Raw genomic sequence first — 20491 nt, 5'->3', positions numbered from 1 at the left:
GTGGGAGTGTCTTTTGTTGAGGACACTCTAGAAACCAAAGTTGTTCTTGAAACCTGGCTAGTGGCATGAATGAAAACGTTTAGTAGTAGCAGATTGTCTGTCGCCTTTCCAGAAGTCAGGAGGAGGGATTTGTAGTCTCAATCAAGATCCTTTGTGCTGTCTTAGCTTTGGAAGTGATATTAAAATTATTGCAACTTTTATAACAGAGGCCTCATGACTAACTACATATCAAAAAAGTTAATTTAGCAGAAAAGTAAATGAGCTATATATTCAAATACTGTGTCCCACGACTCATTAAAAATCCATTTTATTTTCTGCTGGTGAAGTTTTGCCCAACTGTACCAGTACTGAATCTTAAAATGATGATAAATTTGATTTTATCACTTACTTTATAACAATGCCTCGAATATATGTTACCTTAAAAGGATAAAGTGATCTTCAAACACCAAATTGTTTGTCATTTCTCAGGAGGGCAGGGTGGAGTTTCCTGTTTCAAAACGGACGCTGGCTATATGGGTGGTGCAGTTATGTATTGAGATTTAGTGCGTATTTATCAGAAGAAATTGGGTTTCATTCATCAGCTGTTAATTTATTTGCACTCCTGGTGTCATGTGTTACCAGTGAGCCTTAGGAAGACCCTGTGTTTGATCTAGTCTGTGATTCTGTGTCTTTCAGCTTGTTGAAATTCTGAGGTATAGAACAGGAAAAATGATGAGTTTAGAGAGGTGTAGGGTTTTTTTATTCCTAGATTTATCATGTCAATATTTGTCATCATTGCCTTGTTATTTTTTAAATGAATCTCTTGTCTGTGAAAGACAGAAAAGGAGGAGGAATATATGGGCCCACCTTAGGGTCAGTGTCCAGATTGCCATGTCTGACCACAAGGACACTGTATATTCTGCAGGAAAGCCTGTTTCTGTGGAACTCCTTAAAAATAAAATGAACTGTGCTTCACACAGAGCAACAGCTTCATCTGAAGCAAGTGTAGGGCAAGCCAATTGTGGGCATACTCTGGTGCATCCTGACCTGTGCTGTCCTTGCCGTTCACATCAGTGGTCCTGTGCATCACTTGTGTGATGTGAATAAACAGGAGGAGAGAGCTGTAAAGGAGGGTTTCATAAATCTTGCATAGGAGGAGGGCTTTTCCACAGTGCTTCTAAGCAATTAAATGCTTCAGTATTTTTCCGGCCAGGTAGCTCTGGTACGCAAGTTCGGAAAACATTCCGGTACTGTCGTGAAACCCAGGTTGGCTAACAGCAACAAACGTTTGGAATTTACTGCTGTGAAGGCTGACTATTTATTTTAATAGGTAGCTTGGTTTTTCTAAGGGTTTTGTAGGGGGGAATCCAAATTAAAGCCTTAATTCATGAAAACATCAATGATTGGAACAATGAAGCAGGTTCCCAAACAGAATATTCAGAATAGCAGCTCTGACTGGATTGAGGGTCAGCAGGCACTGACACTTGTAAAAGCAGGTTGTCACCAGGGGACTGCGTGCCTTCCGGAGTTTAACCTCCGTTTTAATATACATTGAAATGCTCATCTAGGTTTCTGTTTTTCACTGCTGAACCTGAAGAAAAAAACACATATGTTTTCATAGCCGTCACAGATAACTGTGTAGGCAGGGAGGGGAAAGCCCTTTCCTACTACTGCTCTGAAACAAGAAAGAGTTTTGAAAGAAAGATAACTATTTCATATGTCACCTCTTCAAGCTCCCGCTTGTCAGTCCTTGCTCAAAGCCTTTGCTACATCTTTGACGTATTTGAAGTGTCACCACCTCTTCTCTTGATAGTTATTTATCCCATTTCGGTGTGCAAAAATAGTTGATTACAATATTGAGAAATCCTTGTGGTCTAAATGAATGTAAAGAGTGTGTGAACAGTGTTGTTCATGGCTGCACGAATCTGAGTCTGTTCTCCTTAGACCCACCTCAGTGCCGGCTGTGGTGCCAGTGTTTGCTGGCTTTCTGACCATTACCAATCTCCACGTGCACTACTGGAAATGACTTCTTCCCTTTCTCTTTCTCTTGGAGTCTGTGGGCCCAGTGCTGTCCTCCGATATTCCCTCTGGAACCGAATCGGAAGAGGATGAGGATGGCATGAATGACATGAATGAGGAAGTGATGTCGCTGATATGGAGCGAGGATTTGAGAGTGCAGGAAGTGCGCAGGCTCCTTCAGAGTGCCCGCCCTGTACGCGTCAACGTAGTGCAGATGCCAGAAGCTAGTGACCACGAATACATAGAAGAGAAAGAAAACCGGTAAAAACTGTCTCTGTTTCTAGTAGTATTTTGTCAGCGTTTCACTCGGGTGAAAAATTGTTTGAATGTTTTTGGTGGCTGCAACTTAAGTGTGTCTGAACTGAACATTAAGTAGGCAGGCCTGAGTGAAGGACACACAGAAGAGGATTTCACAATCCAAATCTTTGAAGTTCAGTGTACCTCAAAACTCTGCTGTATTTGAGTTGGAGGGGTCTCCAGATTGGAGCAGTATATGGGAAAGATGGTTAGTTCAAACTCCAGGCAGCATGTTGAGATCAGTTAGGGTTTGAAAGCAGATGGTAGCTTTTTTTTTCTCCACCTAAAGAGTATGAAATATAAGCAGGACCTACTCTGTCGAGAACAAAGCATCATGCATCCTCTGCCTAAAACTGGAGAGCCCTTTTGTTCAGTGCTGATCTTAGGTCAGGGGACCTAATTACTTCTACAGAAAGCAAATTCACTGTCCCATCCCTCTCTTTTGAAACCTCCTACTGGAGTCATAAGCTTAGTGGCCTCTCAGTTGTCTCAGTCCTGCTTATTTTTCACTTATTTTGGAGGTGCTAAAACTATCTTTAAAAAAGAAAAGAAAAAAGCAAACCTCAGAACATCATTAGCACGCAAAATGCTCTAAAGAAGTAGGAAGATAAAGGAATGCATCAAATTGTCTGACCTAACAAGCTGAGTAATCTAACAAGTCTAGAAAGTGTTTCCAGAGTAAATCATAGAGAATTGTGGTCAGCATTCTTGGAAGCACGTTATTAATTCTGTACACAGGTTATTACTAGATGTGATCACTAGTCATAGCAAGATCTCATATGACAATCAGCTTTATTTTGCTTTCTCCTTTCACATTGTTTCCGATATGTCTGCTAAATTGTCCGTAGCACAGATTTATTTAACTAGCATCTATCTTTAAGGGAAAAATAGTGACAAGTTTCAACACGATGTTAGCTAAAGTATATCTTTGAGATTAATCTTGTAAGGACCAAAGATTTGGTTCAAAAGTTTGGCCTACTGAAAAAGGAAAGGCAACATGCTATCTCATAGTCAGGAAAAAATATGGTCTGTCCAGCGCCTGTTGTCTGTACGCTCTTTTTAGATGATGAATTTGGAAAAATTGTCTGTATTGAGCGACTGGCTTGGAATTTTCTGTCATCTCCCCAACAGGCTGTTGCAGCTATGCCAGCGAACCATGGCACTACCTGTTGGACGAGGAATGTTCACTTTGTTCTCGTATCATCCTGTTCCAACGGAGCAGTTGCCCATCCCTAAGCTGAATCTAACTGGTACGTTGGTTGGAGTTTCTTTCAGTTGTTACCTCATTTCTTTCTGAACCTCTCCTAATTTATATAGCATCTTTTGTGTCTCTGACAAGGAGTTCCATGGCTTAAGTGTGCTTTGTGTGAAGTAGGAACTCTTTGTTTTGAATCTGTCACCTACTAGGTTCTTGTTATTAGGGCAATGTTATTACCTAACATTGAGACTTTATATCAGATACATTCTGAGAAGCAGAGAGAAGGGAAATAAGTTGCCTAAGGGCATGCTGCAGGTCAGTGTTGGAGTCATACAGGAGACAGGTAGAGTGAAGTCCACACTGCTGGTTTATCTGCTGTGCTTCTGCCTTCTGACATGCCTGAAGATACCCAAGGCTCTCAGATCAGAAGTGTTACCTGGCATGCTGTCCGTGTCTGTTCACTTGGCACCCTGTGGAAGTTGAGAGCTGTTTCTGAAGCTGTTTGGAATCATCTAATCGCTTTTAATGATTTTGTTATGGGCAGGCCGTGCTCCTCCTAGGAACACTACTGTTGATCTGAACAGTGGGAACATCGATGTGCCCCCTAACATGGCTTGCTGGGCCAGCTTTCACAACGGGGTAGCTGCCGGCCTGAAGATAGCACCTGCTTCACAGATAGACTCTGCTTGGATTGTCTATAACAAACCCAAAATTGCTGAGCTAGCAAATGAATACGCGGGCTTCCTCATGGCTCTGGGTCTCAACGGGCATCTCACAAAGCTTGCCACGCTCAATATACACGACTACTTAACAAAGGTGAGGCCTTCTTTCATAGGCAACAGAAAAAAATGTCTGTAGGACTTAAATTCTTCAAATAAAACAAGAAAGAAAAGTCAACAGATTTCTTTGAAACACGGAACTGGATGCTTCCTGGTGTGGGAGAATATCAGAGTTGCTTCATTAGAATTAGTAGCACAGGACTTTATTTCTGTTTGAAAGACTTTTCAACAGTTTTATCACTAAATCTTTCCATATTGTGCACAGCTCATTAGGATAAGTGAATGGAACACTGGGACGAGTGTCTTTTCTGAACACATCTGCTTTCTTTGGTCGCTGATATTTGTTTCCTTTCTCAGGGCCATGAGATGACAAGTATTGGCCTGTTGCTTGGCGTTTCTGCTGCCAAGCTGGGCACAATGGATATGGCAATTACACGCCTCCTGAGCATCCACATACCTGCCCTCCTGCCACCAACTTCAACAGAGCTGGATGTCCCTCACAACGTGCAGGTGGCTGCCGTGATAGGAATAGGCCTTGTCTATCAGGGCACTGCTCACAGGCACACAGCAGAGGTTCTGCTGGCTGAGATAGGTAGGTGCTAGCACTGAAAAAATGGGAGGTGGAAGGTGGACTGGGAGAGTCACGATGTGTGAGTGATTTGTACAGTACATCAGGCAGCTGAGAATTTTGACATTTCTTTTAACAGTACATCTCCCACAGCAATACTCACCTCTCATTTTCCAAACCTCATCTTCTGTTTACAGAGGAACAGAAATTACTGTGAACTGTGTGCTTGAATAGCATAGAATCACTGAATTTAGTAGAGGAAATGCAGAAGCATCATTTCTGGATCTAGATACTATTTCCACCCAGAAATTTTGTCTGATGAGCTGGTTTGGGGATTTCTAGGGTTGTTTGGTAAAAGGACTGCTGCAACTACACGTTCCTCCTGACCCAGATGCCATAGCTACAGAGATGCTGACCCTCTACAGCTTTCAAGCAGATCTGTTGCACATTGTATACCCAATGCATCTGATGTTTCCCAGACATTTGCTGTTCCTCATGTCTCTCCGTGAGGTAGCTGCCACCATAGAAACCAGAGATGAAAGCCCTGGCAGGGAAAAAACGCTTTTCTCTTGCAGGGACAGTCTTTTTAGCTCACTAGGCTGGCAGAAGTACAGCCATCATGTCCTAAATTCTCCTGTTCTGAATTCTGTTTAAGGCTTTCTAAACACTAGTCTTTACTGTTCAGAATCAGCTCTTAAATTTCTGATCTGAATTGTGTCCTCGTTTTGTGCACAATTCTGATTTTATTTGTAACAGTTAAGTTCGTATTCATGCTTATATGTAACTTTTAGTTAAAAAAGACAGTAGGGCATATTAAATAGAGAACGAGATAAATTTTAAGGGTGAAATGATACCTGTTATGTTTTGGTAATTTGATACATGCAATCTTTTCTAGCAACAGCTTTTGAACTCTGCTGCCAGAATTTGGATAGATTCAGAGTCTTAAAGTGTACACAATTGTAACATGGTGTTATCACTGCATCTCTGAACTCCTACCATATCATTTAGCAATATATCCTGCTTCTGGAGGGGTTTGCCATTTGGTGATGGATGGGTTAAGTGACAATTACTTGTAATTCCACTGAGAACTTCCCTGACTTTCTTGAGAAGGGACAGATATTTTTTTTTTTTTGTCCTCATTTCATTAGGAATGTAGTACTTAATTAAACACTGTTTACTTAGGTGGAATTTTAAAGGATGGCTTTCACTCTTCTGTCTTCTCCAGGACGTCCCCCTGGCCCAGAAATGGAGTACTGCACAGACAGAGAGTCCTATTCACTTGCATCTGGGCTAGCCTTAGGCATGGTCTGCCTAGGGGTAGGTGCCTCTCTTCATTTCAACTGCAATTAGTAGAAGAATCATTGTACACTGGGGTGGGGTAATAAGAGCTGTTTCATCCTTGACTCCCAAGTGCCTTTGGCCGAAAGCTTTTTTTTTTTTTGTTGTATGGGAAGGCACTTCCATATCATTTCTCCTCTTGGTTCCTTAGCACGGCAGTAATTTGATAGGCATGTCAGACCTCAATGTTCCCGAGCAGCTTTACCAGTACATGGTTGGGGGTCACAGGCGATTCCAAGCAGGAATGCACAGAGAGAAGCACAAGTCTCCCAGTTACCAAATCAAGGTACGTGTTGATGATTTTTGCTCATTTAAGATGAAAATAGCAATAGCTAGAGGTGCGTGTCTCAATGCAGCAAGTGACTCTCTGGATATGCATCACTACAGGCTGTTGCCTTCCTAGTCAACTTCTCTGAAAGTGTGCGTTGTGTTTTCACAGGAGGGAGACACCATAAATGTGGATGTTACTTGTCCGGGTGCCACACTTGCACTTGCTATGATCTACCTAAAGACAAATAACAGGTACTAACCTTGGAATTGCTCAGACGTTGTGCAATAACTTGTGATAGCAGTTTGAACTGCCGTAATGTTGGCTCTGCTTTGTGTGGGTTCCTCAATTTTGTGCAGTGCTGAAATATGATCTGGAAACCCTGTTCCTTTACTGTGCTCTGCAGATCCATTGCTGACTGGCTTCAGGCACCAGATACCATGTATTTGCTGGACTTTGTAAAACCAGAGTTCCTTTTATTGAGGGTAAGATTTTCTTTTGTATCATTTATCCGTCTACTTAACGATACTAAAAAGGCATCTTATTTTAATTTTTTTAATCTAACCCACATGCCTATCATGCAGAATCCTTTAGATAGCTAGTAAGCCTGTTGCTTGCCAGCCAAACTCATACCTTCAAACAATTTCTGTTTGTCATGCAGCATTAGACACAGAATATTGAGAAATATTTGAATGGTACATTTTTTATGGAACATTAAGTTAAATGTTTAGATAAATTTTTATAGCTTTTCCCAAATAAATTTCACAGATAAAAAATAATTTAGGCCTCAGCATCTGTTATAAGTACATGGTGAGTTTTCATCTCAGCTTACCAGATAAGCATACAGACCTTGCGAGGATTTTTTCTGTGGTTCTTTTTTCTGCAAGCAAAATTTGCATCTCTTAAAATCTGTTTTGTCATTTCTGATATGAAGGCTGAGAAGCAGTGGAGAAGCTGCTAGTGTGTAGCTGGATTGTCTGTGTTTCTGGATGCAGTTAGTATATTAAAGAATACCGATGAAGTTTGTGTAGGTTTTTTTTTCTTCCTTGTGTTTTGACTTTCTCACTTTTTTTAGACCCTGGCTCGATGCCTGATTTTGTGGGATGACATCTTGCCCAATTCCAAGTGGGTTAATAGCAACGTGCCTCAGGTAGGTATTTACACTTAATGTGTTTATTTCCCAATTTTATATCTCACTGAATTGTTCTGCATGTGAACATTTCCGTAGTCACGTGAGACGCACAAGAAAATGTCCGTTAATTGTGTTCACGTGACAGAGATGACTGTTACATTGCATTACTGGACCGTTACGGGAGCGCTGGGAACTCCTGCCTCATCATGCTGGAAAGGAGAGGATTGAGGAGGGATGCAGCTGTTCAAGACAGCAAATGGTGCCAGAGAAAGGGATTAAATTTTTCTCCATGTTGACCAAGCAAGAATCCATGTGCAAAATCACTGCAAGGAGGTTTCAGTTGAGCATTAGGAGCAACTTTTAAACAGTGAGATCAGTTGTATTCCGAGATATGCCGTGTGGAACTTTTAAGACCAAATGAGATAGATATCTATCAGAAATAGAGGATGCTGATGTGATGGTCTGTATGGCCTCTTGAGGTCTCATCCTGTTTGATTTTATCTCATATTTGAGTACATACAGTAACACTGTGCTTCTGACACAACCTTGCCATTGTTTTAGAAATTTCTAAGGGACCTGCTGCAGGAGCATTGAAAGGTGTGTCCCTTTTGGATCAGGAGTATGATGGAGCAATAGCATGTGAAAAAAACCCAGCTTTTATATGCCTGTTTTGTATCGCTTACAAACCCTCAACGCCCAGAGTTTCAGTTAATTAATCGTTTTCCCCTGGATTAATTTTTCTCTCTTATGCTTTTTGTAGATCATAAGAGAGAACAGTATATCTCTTCATGCAACAGAGCTGCCTTCATCTGAAGATCTGAGTTTAGAAACACTGGCGTAAGTAACATGTAAAAAATTCTTCTGAAAAGTGCAGCTGAACTCTTTATTGAGATACCGGTATACAAAACAAATATCTCCCTTGATATTTAGGGAATTTTATTCTCTGTTTTCTGTGAAGGATAAGTCTTTCTTTTCTGTTTTCCTTTTTTTTTTTAATTATAAAGGAGTTTGTGATGCATATTCAGATGAGGAAAAGAGAAACATTTAGTCATTTCCTGTTTATGTTACTTATTAGGCAAGCTCATGTCTACATCATTGCTGGAGCATGTTTGTCACTGGGATTTCGATTTGCTGGTTCAGAAAATCTGGCAGCATTTAAGTGCTTGGTAAGAAGTTTTTATTTTTTCCCTTCAATTTCCATAGAGCTGTAACTTATCTTTTGTATCTATATTTAGTATGTGTTTCTTTTCTTTCCAGTACAAATATGCAACAGATTTCCTGAAGTGTTTGTCAGCACCAACAGCTTCAATAGTAAGTTCTTTCTAGTCTTCTCTCAATGATAAAATGTAATGTACTTTGATTACCCTCACCAAAACCTTAATGGAAACAAAAACATCCTTTTTACTTTTCTACATTACAGACTATTTATAGAATGCGGCAGGGCTGTGAATCATTTTTGTTAAGGACTTTGCTGATTCTCCGCTCTCCCTCTTTCTGTGGAATGTGGTTTTCAAACTCTGGGGTAGAAAGCAGCATAGTAGACCAACCAGAAGCGTGTGTTTGACCACAGAAGTGTTATAATGCCTTCTCTATTCTTCTGCTTGAAGACAGGTCACTATAATCTCGAAACATGCTTGAGCGTCCTGCTGCTGTCTCTCGCGATGGTGATGGCTGGCTCTGGAAACCTGAAAGTCCTTCAGCTTTGCCGTTTCATGCACAAAAAGACAGGTGGAGAGATGAACTATGGGTTCCACCTGGCTCACCACATGGCTTTGGGGCTCCTCTTTCTGGGAGGAGGAAGGTAACCTTGCCACTTGAAAAGACAGGGTTTTTTTTGTTTTTTTTTCATCTCACCTGCAAAAGCTGGAGCAGTGTGCAGTTTACTTGTTTGGTTGTGTTTTTTTTTTTTTTTTTTTAAATAACATACAGATGCATAAAGACATCTATTGCAAGTGGAAGTCCTGTTGTCTTCTAGACACTGCATTGCTTAAATGCCATAGGAATGTTTCTGGCTTGTGTTTATTTCCTACCACTACCTGTTCATTTTGACTGCTCTGGGGACACAGTTATAAATTCCTTGCCTGTATACACTTTGCTGCTGTTCTTCCTGGGACACCAAAATATTTTGGATATCTGTGCTAGTGGCCGGTGTTTGTTAGCACAGAAACTAATAGATCATGTTTATCTACAGGTATTCACTGAGCACTTCAAATTCTTCAATTGCTGCTCTCCTTTGTGCTCTGTACCCTCACTTCCCTGTTCACAGCACGGACAATCGGTAAGTGTTTGCATTTTCTTAAGCTAAATCACCTTCTTACAGAAGAGGTTATTGAGAGGCAAATGATCTAGAAATTTTACTTAGGTGGTCTGTAAATAAATTTTTGGAGCTTTTCCAAAAAAAAAAAAAAAGTGGAAAGCAGAAGCCATAGGCGAAGATGTAAGATAGTTGTAGTGATCTTTGATCAGTGAGGCAATGCAAGAAGGTTTCCTGAGGCTCTATGCTATGCTCCAGTGATGTGACTGGTCCATTTCACCCAGCTGAAAAGATTTTCATGCAAGATCTGTCCATTTATGACTCTTAATCAGTTTTAGTTACAATTCATTAAGTCCTGTTCTGTTAGCTAACGCATATGTGTTTAAAAAAAAAAAAAAAAAAAAAAAGTAAAACCTACTACGTTGCTACAAATTTACCTTTAGTTTAATCAACAGCTGCATTTGGTTATTGAGCTGTGTGTAGTTTGGTGTTTGGGGATTATTCCCTGCCTGTACTGCACAGTGCTGAATTCCTTATTCCCACACGCAGGTACCACCTCCAGGCTCTGCGTCACTTGTACGTGCTGGCGGCAGAACCGAGGCTCTTGACGCCTGTTGATGTGGATTCAAACACTCCTTGTTACGCACTGATAGAGGTTACATACAAGGTAATGGGTCTGGGAGGCAAGGAGGAGCGAAGGCCTTTGGAAGGTGTGGGAGACAGCTGAAAACTGATACACCAAAGGAACGCTGTTTTCATTGCTGTGGCCAGCAGCCTTGGGTTTGTTTTCAAGTTGTGGTGAAGACAAGCCAAATTCTGGGCGAATAATTGAAGGGTTGTCCTCAACCCACTCACACCTTACATGTGCTTTGATGTCACCTTGAGAGCAGAATACAGGACAAATAAAAATCACCGCAAAGCCTTCAAACAGCTGAGTGTGTAATGACTGACCCAGGGTCATAGTTCTCCGCTTTCTAAAGAGGAAGGACTTCCAAAGGCACAGAGGTGGTTGGAACCATTTGTGGCTTTAAAAGCTGCCTCCTAATTCTGCTGAAACAGGCAATTTAGTGTTTCTCCTTGGTGCTTGCATTATGTGTCTTTTGGGGAAGAGTCCCTTCTGCAGGATTTATTTTGTACAAGCTTACATGAGACAGGCAGTGCTCATGAAAGGACTAAAGAAAGAGTTCTTGGGATTTTGGGCAGGAAGAGATGCAGCATGGATCCATCGTGGTTCTGGCACAGAGTTGTGCACGTTCATAATATAGTTTATTTCTCAAACCTTAAGGTTTCAGTGGAAGCGTGCCTGACTTGCACGATGTTATGTGCTAATCCTTCCATGGGAAATATAACTTTAATTTAGGATTATGTTTCTTGACCTTAAAGGCAATGCTCAGTCATGTATTTACTCAGAAACAGAAACTGACTTCTGCCAATGGGGTGGTTATAAATGAGATGCATGTTTTCTTTCTTTTCACACGAAAATGAGCTTTACTAATATGTGAATACTGGTGGCATTTTGAAGGGCACGCAGTGGTATGCAGAAGCCACTGAGGAACTGATGGCACCCACGCTTCTTCCAGAGCTCCACTTACTGAAGCAGGTAAAGTCAGTCTCTGCCTCTAATGTGGAATTTAATCACCCAGTTTTTGTGTCACAAACAGTGCAAAAACAGAGACTTAGTGACTTTTCTTTGATTCCCTATCCAGCCTTCCCCAGACTCTGGACGACACCGTCCTATAGTAACAGCTGCAAAGACAATTCTGTCACTATGGAGCACATGTTAAATTATGCCATGCGTTTCTCTTTGGTCTTGATCGATCATAACGCTTTCAATATCTGATGTAGCAGGGAGGTCTCTGTGCTAGAGACACAAAGCTAGGTGTTTTTCCTGAGTTTTCAGGGTGGGTAACACTATAAAAGGGCACGTGCCCTTGTAAGGGCTCAGAAATAACTGTAGGCTTACGTAGAAAACTCTTGATTCTGGTTATATCTAGTAATAAAAATGCTTACATTGACAGATCAGAGTGAAGGGACCACGGTACTGGGAATTATTAATAGATTTAAGCAAGGGAACGAATCATCTAAAGTAAGTATTCTTTATAATGCCTAACTGAATAATGACCTTGTAATATTATTTTTTTTCTTTAAAAACCTCCTGTCCTTGTAACACCTACAGTTTGGAAAGAAGTCTGGTTTTGATCGGTTCGCTGTTGTGCATTTGACAGCACTTTAGGGTGAAGAAAGAAACTGCGTAGTTGGTTTCACCTATTGATGTGAATAATTCATGCAAAAACAGGGCAGGGGAAAACCTGATAGTAAAAACCGCAGATATTGGCAGTGGGATTGAGCAGTACCAGAAACTATCTTAAACTCATGGTTTTAGTTTAGTTTTGAGTTGATATGATGTCATGTTTCCCATACTGTTGATACAGTAGTTAGCTGTTACTGCTTTGTGAAATACAATTTTTCTCATGTTACGTGAAGTGTACAAAGTACTGCTTACTGCATTTTAACTCTCCGTCGGGCAACTGTGAAAAACAGAAATCTTACCGGAATACAGTATCTGTGGGTAAAATCATTCTCATCTCTGCGCTTAGCAGCCTGCAGTGTAACTTGTCGCTGTGAGTAGTGTAGAAGCAGTCAGCTGCATCTTTCATCAGTATGGTTTTTCTAGTTAGTTTAAATGCCACTATTGAGATTAAATTAGGCACGACAATGCAGCATCTGTTGGTCCCTGCCTTTAAAGATAACAAATGGGGCTGAGGCGGAGTGCAGGTTCCTCCAGTGGAGGAGGCACATGCTGATTTGTGTGCTGCCCCAGTGCTGGCAGAAGCCAGCCTTATTCTCCTGGGTTGAGCCTTTAACACACTTGAGCACTTGTTTGTCCAAAAGAGCCTTCCTGTGCTGCCACAGCAGAAACCAGCGTGGGTGACTGAGGAACTTACTGCCTTTGGGACTTGCCTGTTCTCTGGGTCTCCAGACATTTTGAATCTGGCAGCTCTCGTGTTGCAACATCTTGTCCCCAGCCCTTTAAAATGGTTGGGACCTGGCTGGCAGGCTTTTGGAGATAAATGTACGTGTGAGAAGTAATTTTCCCTATCTCACTACATGTGAATTGCTGCTACATTGTTATGCTAAGCAGTTAGTTTCAATACAGATAATTTAGTTATTTTAAGGATGCCCAGTGCCTACAGTTAATGGTGCAACTGATACTCTAAATCAGGTGAACGTGCAGCTGTTTTGCAATAGCATAACTTTGAACTGCTGTACACTGCTGTTTGTAGGCTTGGTCGGGAATAATGGGGTTTCGTTGGTTTTTTGGTTTTGTGTTTGTGGGTTTTGTTTTTTTTTTTTGTTGGGGGGTGCTTTTTGTGGTGTTTTTTTTTTTTTTTACATGGAGAAAGGACCATCACAGCACCCCTTTAAAGCTGTTGGATACCGCCTTGCATGGTTTTCCTTGGTGCTGGGAGCTCGTCCTAGAAGAGCCTAACAAGAACTTGCAAGGGCTTCAGAAAGTTATATTCCTTCTATCGGTAGGGCTCATCCCTTTTTGGTCACCATTGCCTGTCCTGCCGTCACCATTTGACAGCAGCCTGCCCTGCAGCTTTCAAGATTTCTATGTACACGTGAGTGGAATAGGGATAAATCATCAGGACAAAGCCTAAATGGGGATATTACCGTATATGAGCTGTTGGAGATCAAATTTCCTTTACAGGTCAGCCTCGTTGTGTACGTGTACCGATTTAGAGTAAGAGCCGTTGTTGTTATTTCAGATCAATTCTTTCAAAGGGTGGTGTTTTGTACGTGAAGCTGAGAGCTGGGCAGCTCTCCTACAAGGAGGACCCGATGGGCTGGCGCAGTCTCTTAGCACAGACTGTTACTCACCGAAACTCTGAAGCTCGGGCATTCAAGGTAGGGCTCCCAAACTGTTTTCCCGCTGGGAATGCTGCCTCTAGAAAGGCTGAGGGAAGCACAGCAGGTCGTGCTGTGTGATCCTGTTTCCAGCACCTAGCTCTGCCACATGGTTATGAGTACTGAAGTCACTTGCTGTGCTCGAGGGAAAGGAAGTCTGGTGGCTTTCACAGGGCATGCGATGAGCTTAAGCTAAGAGCAGCTCTGCGACTGTATGTTTGTCGTGGGCAGACAGAAGCGTTGGACATGTTTTGCCCACGATGTGCTTTATGTAGGTAACAGTCTCCTCACTTGTGTGCTGGGGAAGGAAGGGTTGGGTATAAATTGCTGTTGCATTTGTGCGGTAAAACCAAAAAGTTGATTTTAAGAGTGTGTTTTAATCTGTGTTTTGTTTTGTTTTGTTTTTTAGCCAGAAGCAATTTCAGCTTTTACTTCTGATCCTGCTCTGTTTTCATTTGCTGATTATTTCTGCAAACCAACTGTGAACATGGGCCAGGTATGATGCCTAGATATGGACTAGCATGGGTTCTTGCTTGCGTGAATAAAAGGTGGGAAAAACCTATGTTAAAGCAAGGAACAGAATTCAGTCCTTCAAGTAGTGGAGACAGGGAATATTCTAAGGGATGTTTTGTAATACAGAGGTGTAAACCAGTGTTGAGCCTGTAATTGGGTTGGTTTGGGGTTTTTTTCCTATTGGTTACATGACAGTTGCTGCTAGTTGTCTACGCCAGTTGTATTCATTGTGGAATGTGTTTAACAAATACCAAGCGCCCTGCTCAGTGTCCTGAAGTATTTAGGTGAAGTCGCTGCAGAAGGGTTAGGGTGTTTTGCACTGTATTTCTCTTCACAAAATGACTTCAGGGAGGGGGTGAAATACAGCTGCACTATGCCTAGTTTTAGTAAGTCCAAGGATAAAAGCAAGCTGTTGTAGCATTGCTAGCTATCATTAACTTATGTAATGTCAGTGCATGAGTTAACTTTAATAGAAGGAAATGTGAGCAATGCAAGAATCTGAAATAACTTGCATCTAGCATGTGTGCTTTGTTAAACATGTGTCTTTTATCAGAAACAGGAAATCCTGGATCTTTTCTCCTCAATTCTTTATGAGTGTGTTACCCAAGAAAATCCAGAGATGCTGCCCACGTACATAGCAATAGATCAGGTGGAGTAAACACTTTTTTTCTTTTTTTTTTATAGCCACACTTTGGCGTAAGAGTATTGTTCGTTGTCTACCCTTCTATAGGCGACAGAAAGGAAGAAGGGGAGACATATTAGCAAGCTTACAGGAAGATAGCAGAGATTTTAAAAGCAAGTTGGAAAATAGTCTAAGGTAATGAAAACTGAAATTACACCAGAAACATTAGCTGGCAGTTTTTCTCAGGTGCTCAGAAGGGCAGCCCTTGGCAAGGCGGGGTTTGAGGATTCATTTACTTCATGTTTATGGCAGCAGCGTTTCTTTCCTCCTGCAGTTCACATTCTCACAGTCACTTTGTGTTTCCCCTCTGCTAGGCTGTGAGGAGATTAGAAAGAAGAGAAATGTCGGAGACATTTGAGCTGTGGCAGATAAAGCTGGTGTTAGAATTTTTCAGTTCCAGAAGTCACCAGGAGAGAATGAGCAGGAATCCAAACCGAGGACTCTTCATGAACTCTGAATTTCTGCCTGTGATGAAGTGCACTATCGATAACACTTTGGATCAGTGGCTTCAAGGTATAGCAAAGATAGCTTTAATCCTATAGCCATGATTGCAATTTAGCATTCTTGTCTTCTTGCTGATCCAGATTGACTTTTGCCTCAAAAGTACTAAAAAATAATAACTGAAGGGAAGGCACTTGCATGTTAGCATAAACCAACTTGTTTTCAGTTTGGTGTGAAACATTCACTGCAGAATGATGTTTGACTGTGTAGGTGGGACGTTAGCTAACCATGGAAGGTTACGTTTCCCAGGGAAAATGCTTTCCTAATATTTGCACTGGGGGAATTTTGTAGGAGCAGAAGCAAGGGGTGCCCACAGCAGAGAACAAGGGTGTAGGGGGGACCATGGCAGAAGGAAGAAGGTTTGCCCGCAAACCCCTAGCCCACCTTCTGTGGGGAGATGGAGACTTTTCAGTGGGCTTTTTCTGTGGAGATCCCATTGTCTTGCCTTCCTGTTTCCTCCCACAAATGCTCCCTACATTTCATCGGTGTGTTTTGCATATCACAGCTGGAGGGGATGTGTCTCTGCATTCCTACCTGAGTGGACAGCCCACGGAGGAATCTCAACTGAGCATGCTGGCTTGCTTCCTCATTTACCACTCTGTCCCAACACCAGCTCAGCTGGCAGCTGGAGGCTTGGAAGGTAAGACTGGAGCAGCACTCTGGACTTGCATGGATTTGCAAGTCCAGAGTGCTCCTGGTGTTTGGTCTTGCATACTAAAAGGAGTATATCCTAGAAGTTACGTGACAGCGTGTGTCTCCTCTGAAAGCACTTCCATTGAATTTTCTTCTTTGGGAATTGTCTCAAGTCTGGACAGAAAAGATAGAAACTTTATGCAGGACTAGAGAAGCCAGGATTAGACTATATAAAAAAGTCTTGGCTTTTCCCTGACCTGCAGGTAATGATGTTCTTGCAGGCAGCAGGGCTGGACAGATGAGCTGTGCCAGGGAAAAAGCATTCTTTTTGTTGGTCTAGCTATATCCCCAATGTCCTTAAATCTCTTTCATATAAGCACCTGCTCAGAGCAATCACCTGCTCTCCTGGGTTTCCAGGGGTAATCTGATTTGGGATCCGTGGAACATCGGGACCCTTTCACTAGGCAGCTCTTCTCTTGCCCTCCATCAGCCCAACCTGGGGATATACCAGTCCTCCTCTGCTTGCCTAAGGTTTCTCAGGTTGCCAAAGAAATGCAGCTGGACTTCAATTTGGGGAACAATGTGGCTTGTTTAGGGATGACACACGAACGTTACCACCTCGGTGGTGAGAGGAGTCTGTGGCTGAAGGCTTCCTGGAGGCCACAGCCCACAGCCTGGGAGTCTTGCACAGGTGATGGCACCCTGAGCTTGCCGGCTGTTGTGTCTCACCTTGGATGTTTTCCAGTCAGGTGCCTGCCTGGCTGTTCAGGTCAAAAGGCCTTTATGGAAATCCTGGTTTTCTGTGTCGTCTCTACCCGTTACACACTTCTGTTTGGGGAGTTCCTGCCACATTAATCAAATTTGGGATTTTTTCAAAGTTCTAATACAAAAATTTACTTTTTAATTGCAACAAAAGGAATAGCAGTGAGCACATCTCCAGAGATGCACCCTGACCTCTGGCTGGCTCTCCTTCCTCCACTGACAGCTCTTCTATTGGGCGAGCGTTGCACCAGTCCGTGCTCATTTTCTTTCTTTCTTTTAATCTCTTTAGGAAGCACGAACTTCTCTGAGCTGCTTTTGAAGTTCAAGCAGTTGAATATGCCAGTTCGCGCGTTGCTAAGGCTCGCTCCTCTGTTGCTTAGAAATCCCCAGTCCATGGTGCTCTAGGTCCGCGGCGTTCGTTCTGCGTGTGGTTACTGAACGGCAGAGCCAGCTCTGTGTTGCTCCATGCTTTTCAAAAAACATACAGGAAAAATGTACTTGAATTTTGTAACTGCTCAAGCAACATAAACTTCAAACTTGTCCCCAGATGTGGTGACTGTGACCAAGAGTTATTTATAACTTGTTACAATGAATAAAAAAAAATAATGTAAAAGTGAACTAATAATAAATTTACTTTTGTAACTAAGGATTGTTTGAAAATATGTCTTTTTGTGGTGAATTCTGAAAAGACTTTGGCTGGGAACTCTACAATTTCCTTATTTTTATAACTTCTTTGCTTGTGATGTATCTTAAGCCACTACTGTAGATTGTAGGAGATAGGCAGCCCAGAAGACGCCAAACTTGCTTTTCCTCCTGGGTCTCAGGCTGGAAGGGAAAGCAAGCCACCCGGCATGCCCCTCGCGTCGTGCCAAGTATGCTTTTCAAGAACTGGCATGATCTTTCAGTCTCATTCATGGGATATTTATTTTTTTTTTCTCTCACAAAGGCTATTGTATATCTCCACCATAAATGTACACCCTATGGAAGTATTAATTGCTCTGCTCCAACTCCTCTGCGACATACTTACTACTGCACTGTTTACATATTTTTTTTTTTTTTTCTAATCTTTGTTCTGCAATTAGTCAGTGGCTGCTGAGAAAACACCTGCCTCCACTATGTTACGTTATGTCTGGGCAAGAACTGAAACTACTTACAGACAATTTAAATAATTGGGTATTCATTTGTGTTTCCTTCATCTCTGCTACACTGCCTTATGTATTTCCCCAGAGCTCTGAACTTGGAGCGTGGCTGGTTCCATATTTGTTCTGGGCAGGCCAGGCACTTAATTTTTCATAAAACAGGTGGAGTTACTCCAATAAAAGCAGCCAGAGGTTGAATGATTACTACTAGAAAAGCAGCCCTAGCCAAGCTGTTAGACTCTGCTTATTCTGAAGTTTCAAATTTGATTTTATTCTGTGGGACTTGTGCTGATTTTAGTTCCTTTTTTTTTTTCCAAACCCTCAATTAAGGGAACTAAAGGATTTTAGGAAGGGGACAAATGGACAGAGGAAGAAAAGAATGATTATGAAGAAGTCAGAAATAGAAAAATTCTACAAACCTTCTCAATGTTCTTAAAAAGAACATGTTTGGCATGTGTTAACCAAGGTTTTCAGTGGCTTAAGGTGTCCCGAGAGACACATCCCGGCGAGAGCTCCAGGAGATGACCTGGGGGTGACGGTCTGCCCTGTCCTGCTGGCTGTGGGTCAGGGCACGGGTTGCAAAAAAGGATGAGATGCACACAACGCGCTCGCGAGTGAAGCAGCGAGGGCAAGAGGAAATCAAATGTGTCCTGAGGGGTGTCCCTACGCAGAGTGCATGGGAGATGTCTCGCTCCTGGGGGCAAGGGTTTGCATTTGAGATTTTGGAAAGGAGAGGAAGCATCTTGCAGTGCCTCTCATGCCAGCTGGAGCCTGGAAGCATTGGGGTTCAGTTTTTTTCTTTAAAATAAAAAAAAAAAAAAAAAACCAAACATCTCCTTTGTTTTGTGAATTAAATAAAGCCGTTAACAATTATGGAAAACCCCCCTGGGAGTGATGAGGTCGAGGTGTGGGGTCCTGGCCCTTCCTTCCCCTGAGATGGTGGTTCAGGCTGGGCTGGGAGTGCAAATACCTGCGGAAGCTGTTTTCTTGCTACTAAACTGGGGAAATGTGAGGGACCCTCACTTTTCCTGAGCAAATGAAACTTTGCTTTGCCCAGATTTCCACCCCTGACTTTTATGAGGATTAATGGTTTTTGGTTTTTTGTTCTGTCTTTTTTTTTTTTTTTTTTTTTTTAGCCTCCTCAAGCCCCTACCATAAACACAGAAAAAACTGCATGCCTTTAGCTCTGTTACTTTTTTGCCCCGTGCATGCCGCGGGAGGAAGAGCAGAAAATGCAAATACTGGACTTTGAGTGAAAAGCCGAGAAACCTGACCTGCCTCTCGCTGCCCTGATAGATAGATAGATAGATAGATAGATAGATGGGGTTTTGTCCCCCCGTTCCGAGGAGTTTGGGACAGCAGCCCTGCTGCCTGGGGGCCCCGTGAGCTGGAAGCTGAAGGTGCCTTTGACCACAAGCACCACGGAAAAGCAAAGCGGGCTGTAAGCCGGGCCCTGCAAGGAGGTGCAAAGTACAGCTTCCCCGGGGCTGGAGGAAGCATCTCCCCATGCAGCCGGGGTTTGGGTGCTTGCAGGGCCGGCCAGGGCTTGACCCCCCCCCCCCCCAGCAGCACCCTGCCTGCCATCGCTTCACCCTCCGGGGTAGGAAGGGGAGCGTGTGGGTGTGTGCGAGCCTCTCGCCGCATGAAGTCAAGAGCCGAGAGGCTTCCTGTTTCCTTTTTAAGGTTTAACAGAATTTGAAAGCAGCCGCCGCCACGACCTGGACCAATGATTTGGGCAGAGTGGCGGGGGAGTTGCAGCTCGGGGTGCCTGGCGCCCGTTGCGAATGCCAGCTTCGCTCCCCCGGCCCCACGTGGAGCCCCCACACTCCCTCCAGCCCCGGGCTGCCCCGGCTTGCCAGGGTAAGGTGCTATTTACTGCTGCGGGCGAGGCTTTGCAAGTGGTTTAAAACTCTCGGTTACTTTAGCTACTGGCTGTGAATTACAAAAAATAGACGTGTGATAGACTTTTTTTTTTTTTCTGTGATGCCTTACGCTCCTCAACGCTGCTGGGTGGTGCTTGGGCCGGGCTCTCGTAGGCTGAGTATTTTCAGTTTTGCATGTTTAACCCGTGAGCCCTGGCTGCTGGTTGGGTTTTGGGCTTTGCCTTGTCCCACGCTGGGTCCCTGAGCACCCGTGGAGCATGTGCTGCCCTTGGGCTCTGCTTGGGGAGCCCTGGCTGCCGTGGGGTGGTGTGAGGACTTTCGGGGGTTCCATGGGAGGTGCAAGATCCCCCAGCAACGTCTCCTGGTGCGATACCCCATGTCTAGCCTTCCCAGCACCTCAAAGCCTCCCCCAGCGCCCTCGCAGGCTCTCACTTGTCCCCACTACAGGTGAGCGAGCACCCTGGGACAAGGGAAACCATGCAGCCCCCCCCAGCAAGCCCCAAGCTGGGGAGTCCTTGGGGCAGCCCTGGGGCCTCACTCCAGTCTCAGTTTGTGGGCAGTCGGAGGTGGGAGCTGGGCTGCTTGGTCCCTTGGGGGGCTTTGCAGAGGGGGGCAGCTCTGGGCACGGCGCGGA

General features: G+C 43.3%; 1 protein-coding gene across 4 annotated transcripts in view; it reads left to right on the top strand.

Moving 5' to 3' along the window:
* The window catches only part of ANAPC1 (anaphase promoting complex subunit 1), a 33871-nt gene extending 16389 nt beyond the window's left edge, over positions 1-17482 (top strand). For 2 of the 4 annotated variants that reach the window (XM_032989204.2, XM_042789576.1), the window contains exons 25-47: positions 2033-2259; positions 3427-3545; positions 4038-4309; positions 4630-4864; positions 6066-6157; positions 6330-6464; positions 6618-6700; positions 6853-6931; positions 7522-7596; positions 8339-8415; positions 8654-8744; positions 8836-8889; positions 9186-9379; positions 9770-9856; positions 10382-10499; positions 11355-11432; positions 11851-11918; positions 13606-13744; positions 14154-14240; positions 14811-14906; positions 15254-15452; positions 15946-16080; positions 17125-17482. In XM_032989204.2, the coding sequence (XP_032845095.2) occupies positions 2033-2259; positions 3427-3545; positions 4038-4309; positions 4630-4864; positions 6066-6157; positions 6330-6464; positions 6618-6700; positions 6853-6931; positions 7522-7596; positions 8339-8415; positions 8654-8744; positions 8836-8889; positions 9186-9379; positions 9770-9856; positions 10382-10499; positions 11355-11432; positions 11851-11918; positions 13606-13744; positions 14154-14240; positions 14811-14906; positions 15254-15452; positions 15946-16080; positions 17125-17240 (2856 nt within the window). In that variant the 3' untranslated portion in view covers positions 17241-17482. Of the gene's footprint in view, positions 1-2029; positions 2260-3426; positions 3546-4037; positions 4310-4629; positions 4865-6065; positions 6158-6329; positions 6465-6617; positions 6701-6852; positions 6932-7521; positions 7597-8338; positions 8416-8653; positions 8745-8835; positions 8890-9185; positions 9380-9769; positions 9857-10381; positions 10500-11354; positions 11433-11850; positions 11919-13605; positions 13745-14153; positions 14241-14810; positions 14907-15253; positions 15453-15945; positions 16081-17124 lie in introns of all 4 variants that reach the window. The other 2 variants (XM_042789578.1, XM_042789575.1) reach the window with 1 other exon arrangement.
* Positions 17483-20491: the final 3009 nt, after the last annotated feature.

Source organism: Tyto alba, unplaced genomic scaffold (genome assembly GCF_018691265.1).
Source record: "Tyto alba isolate M040663 unplaced genomic scaffold, T.alba_DEE_v4.0 Super-Scaffold_16, whole genome shotgun sequence".
In the NCBI taxonomy this organism is placed as follows: Eukaryota; Metazoa; Chordata; class Aves; order Strigiformes; family Tytonidae; genus Tyto; species Tyto alba.
Note: the sequence above shows the minus strand (reverse complement) of the source record. Positions and strands in the feature narration are given on the sequence as shown.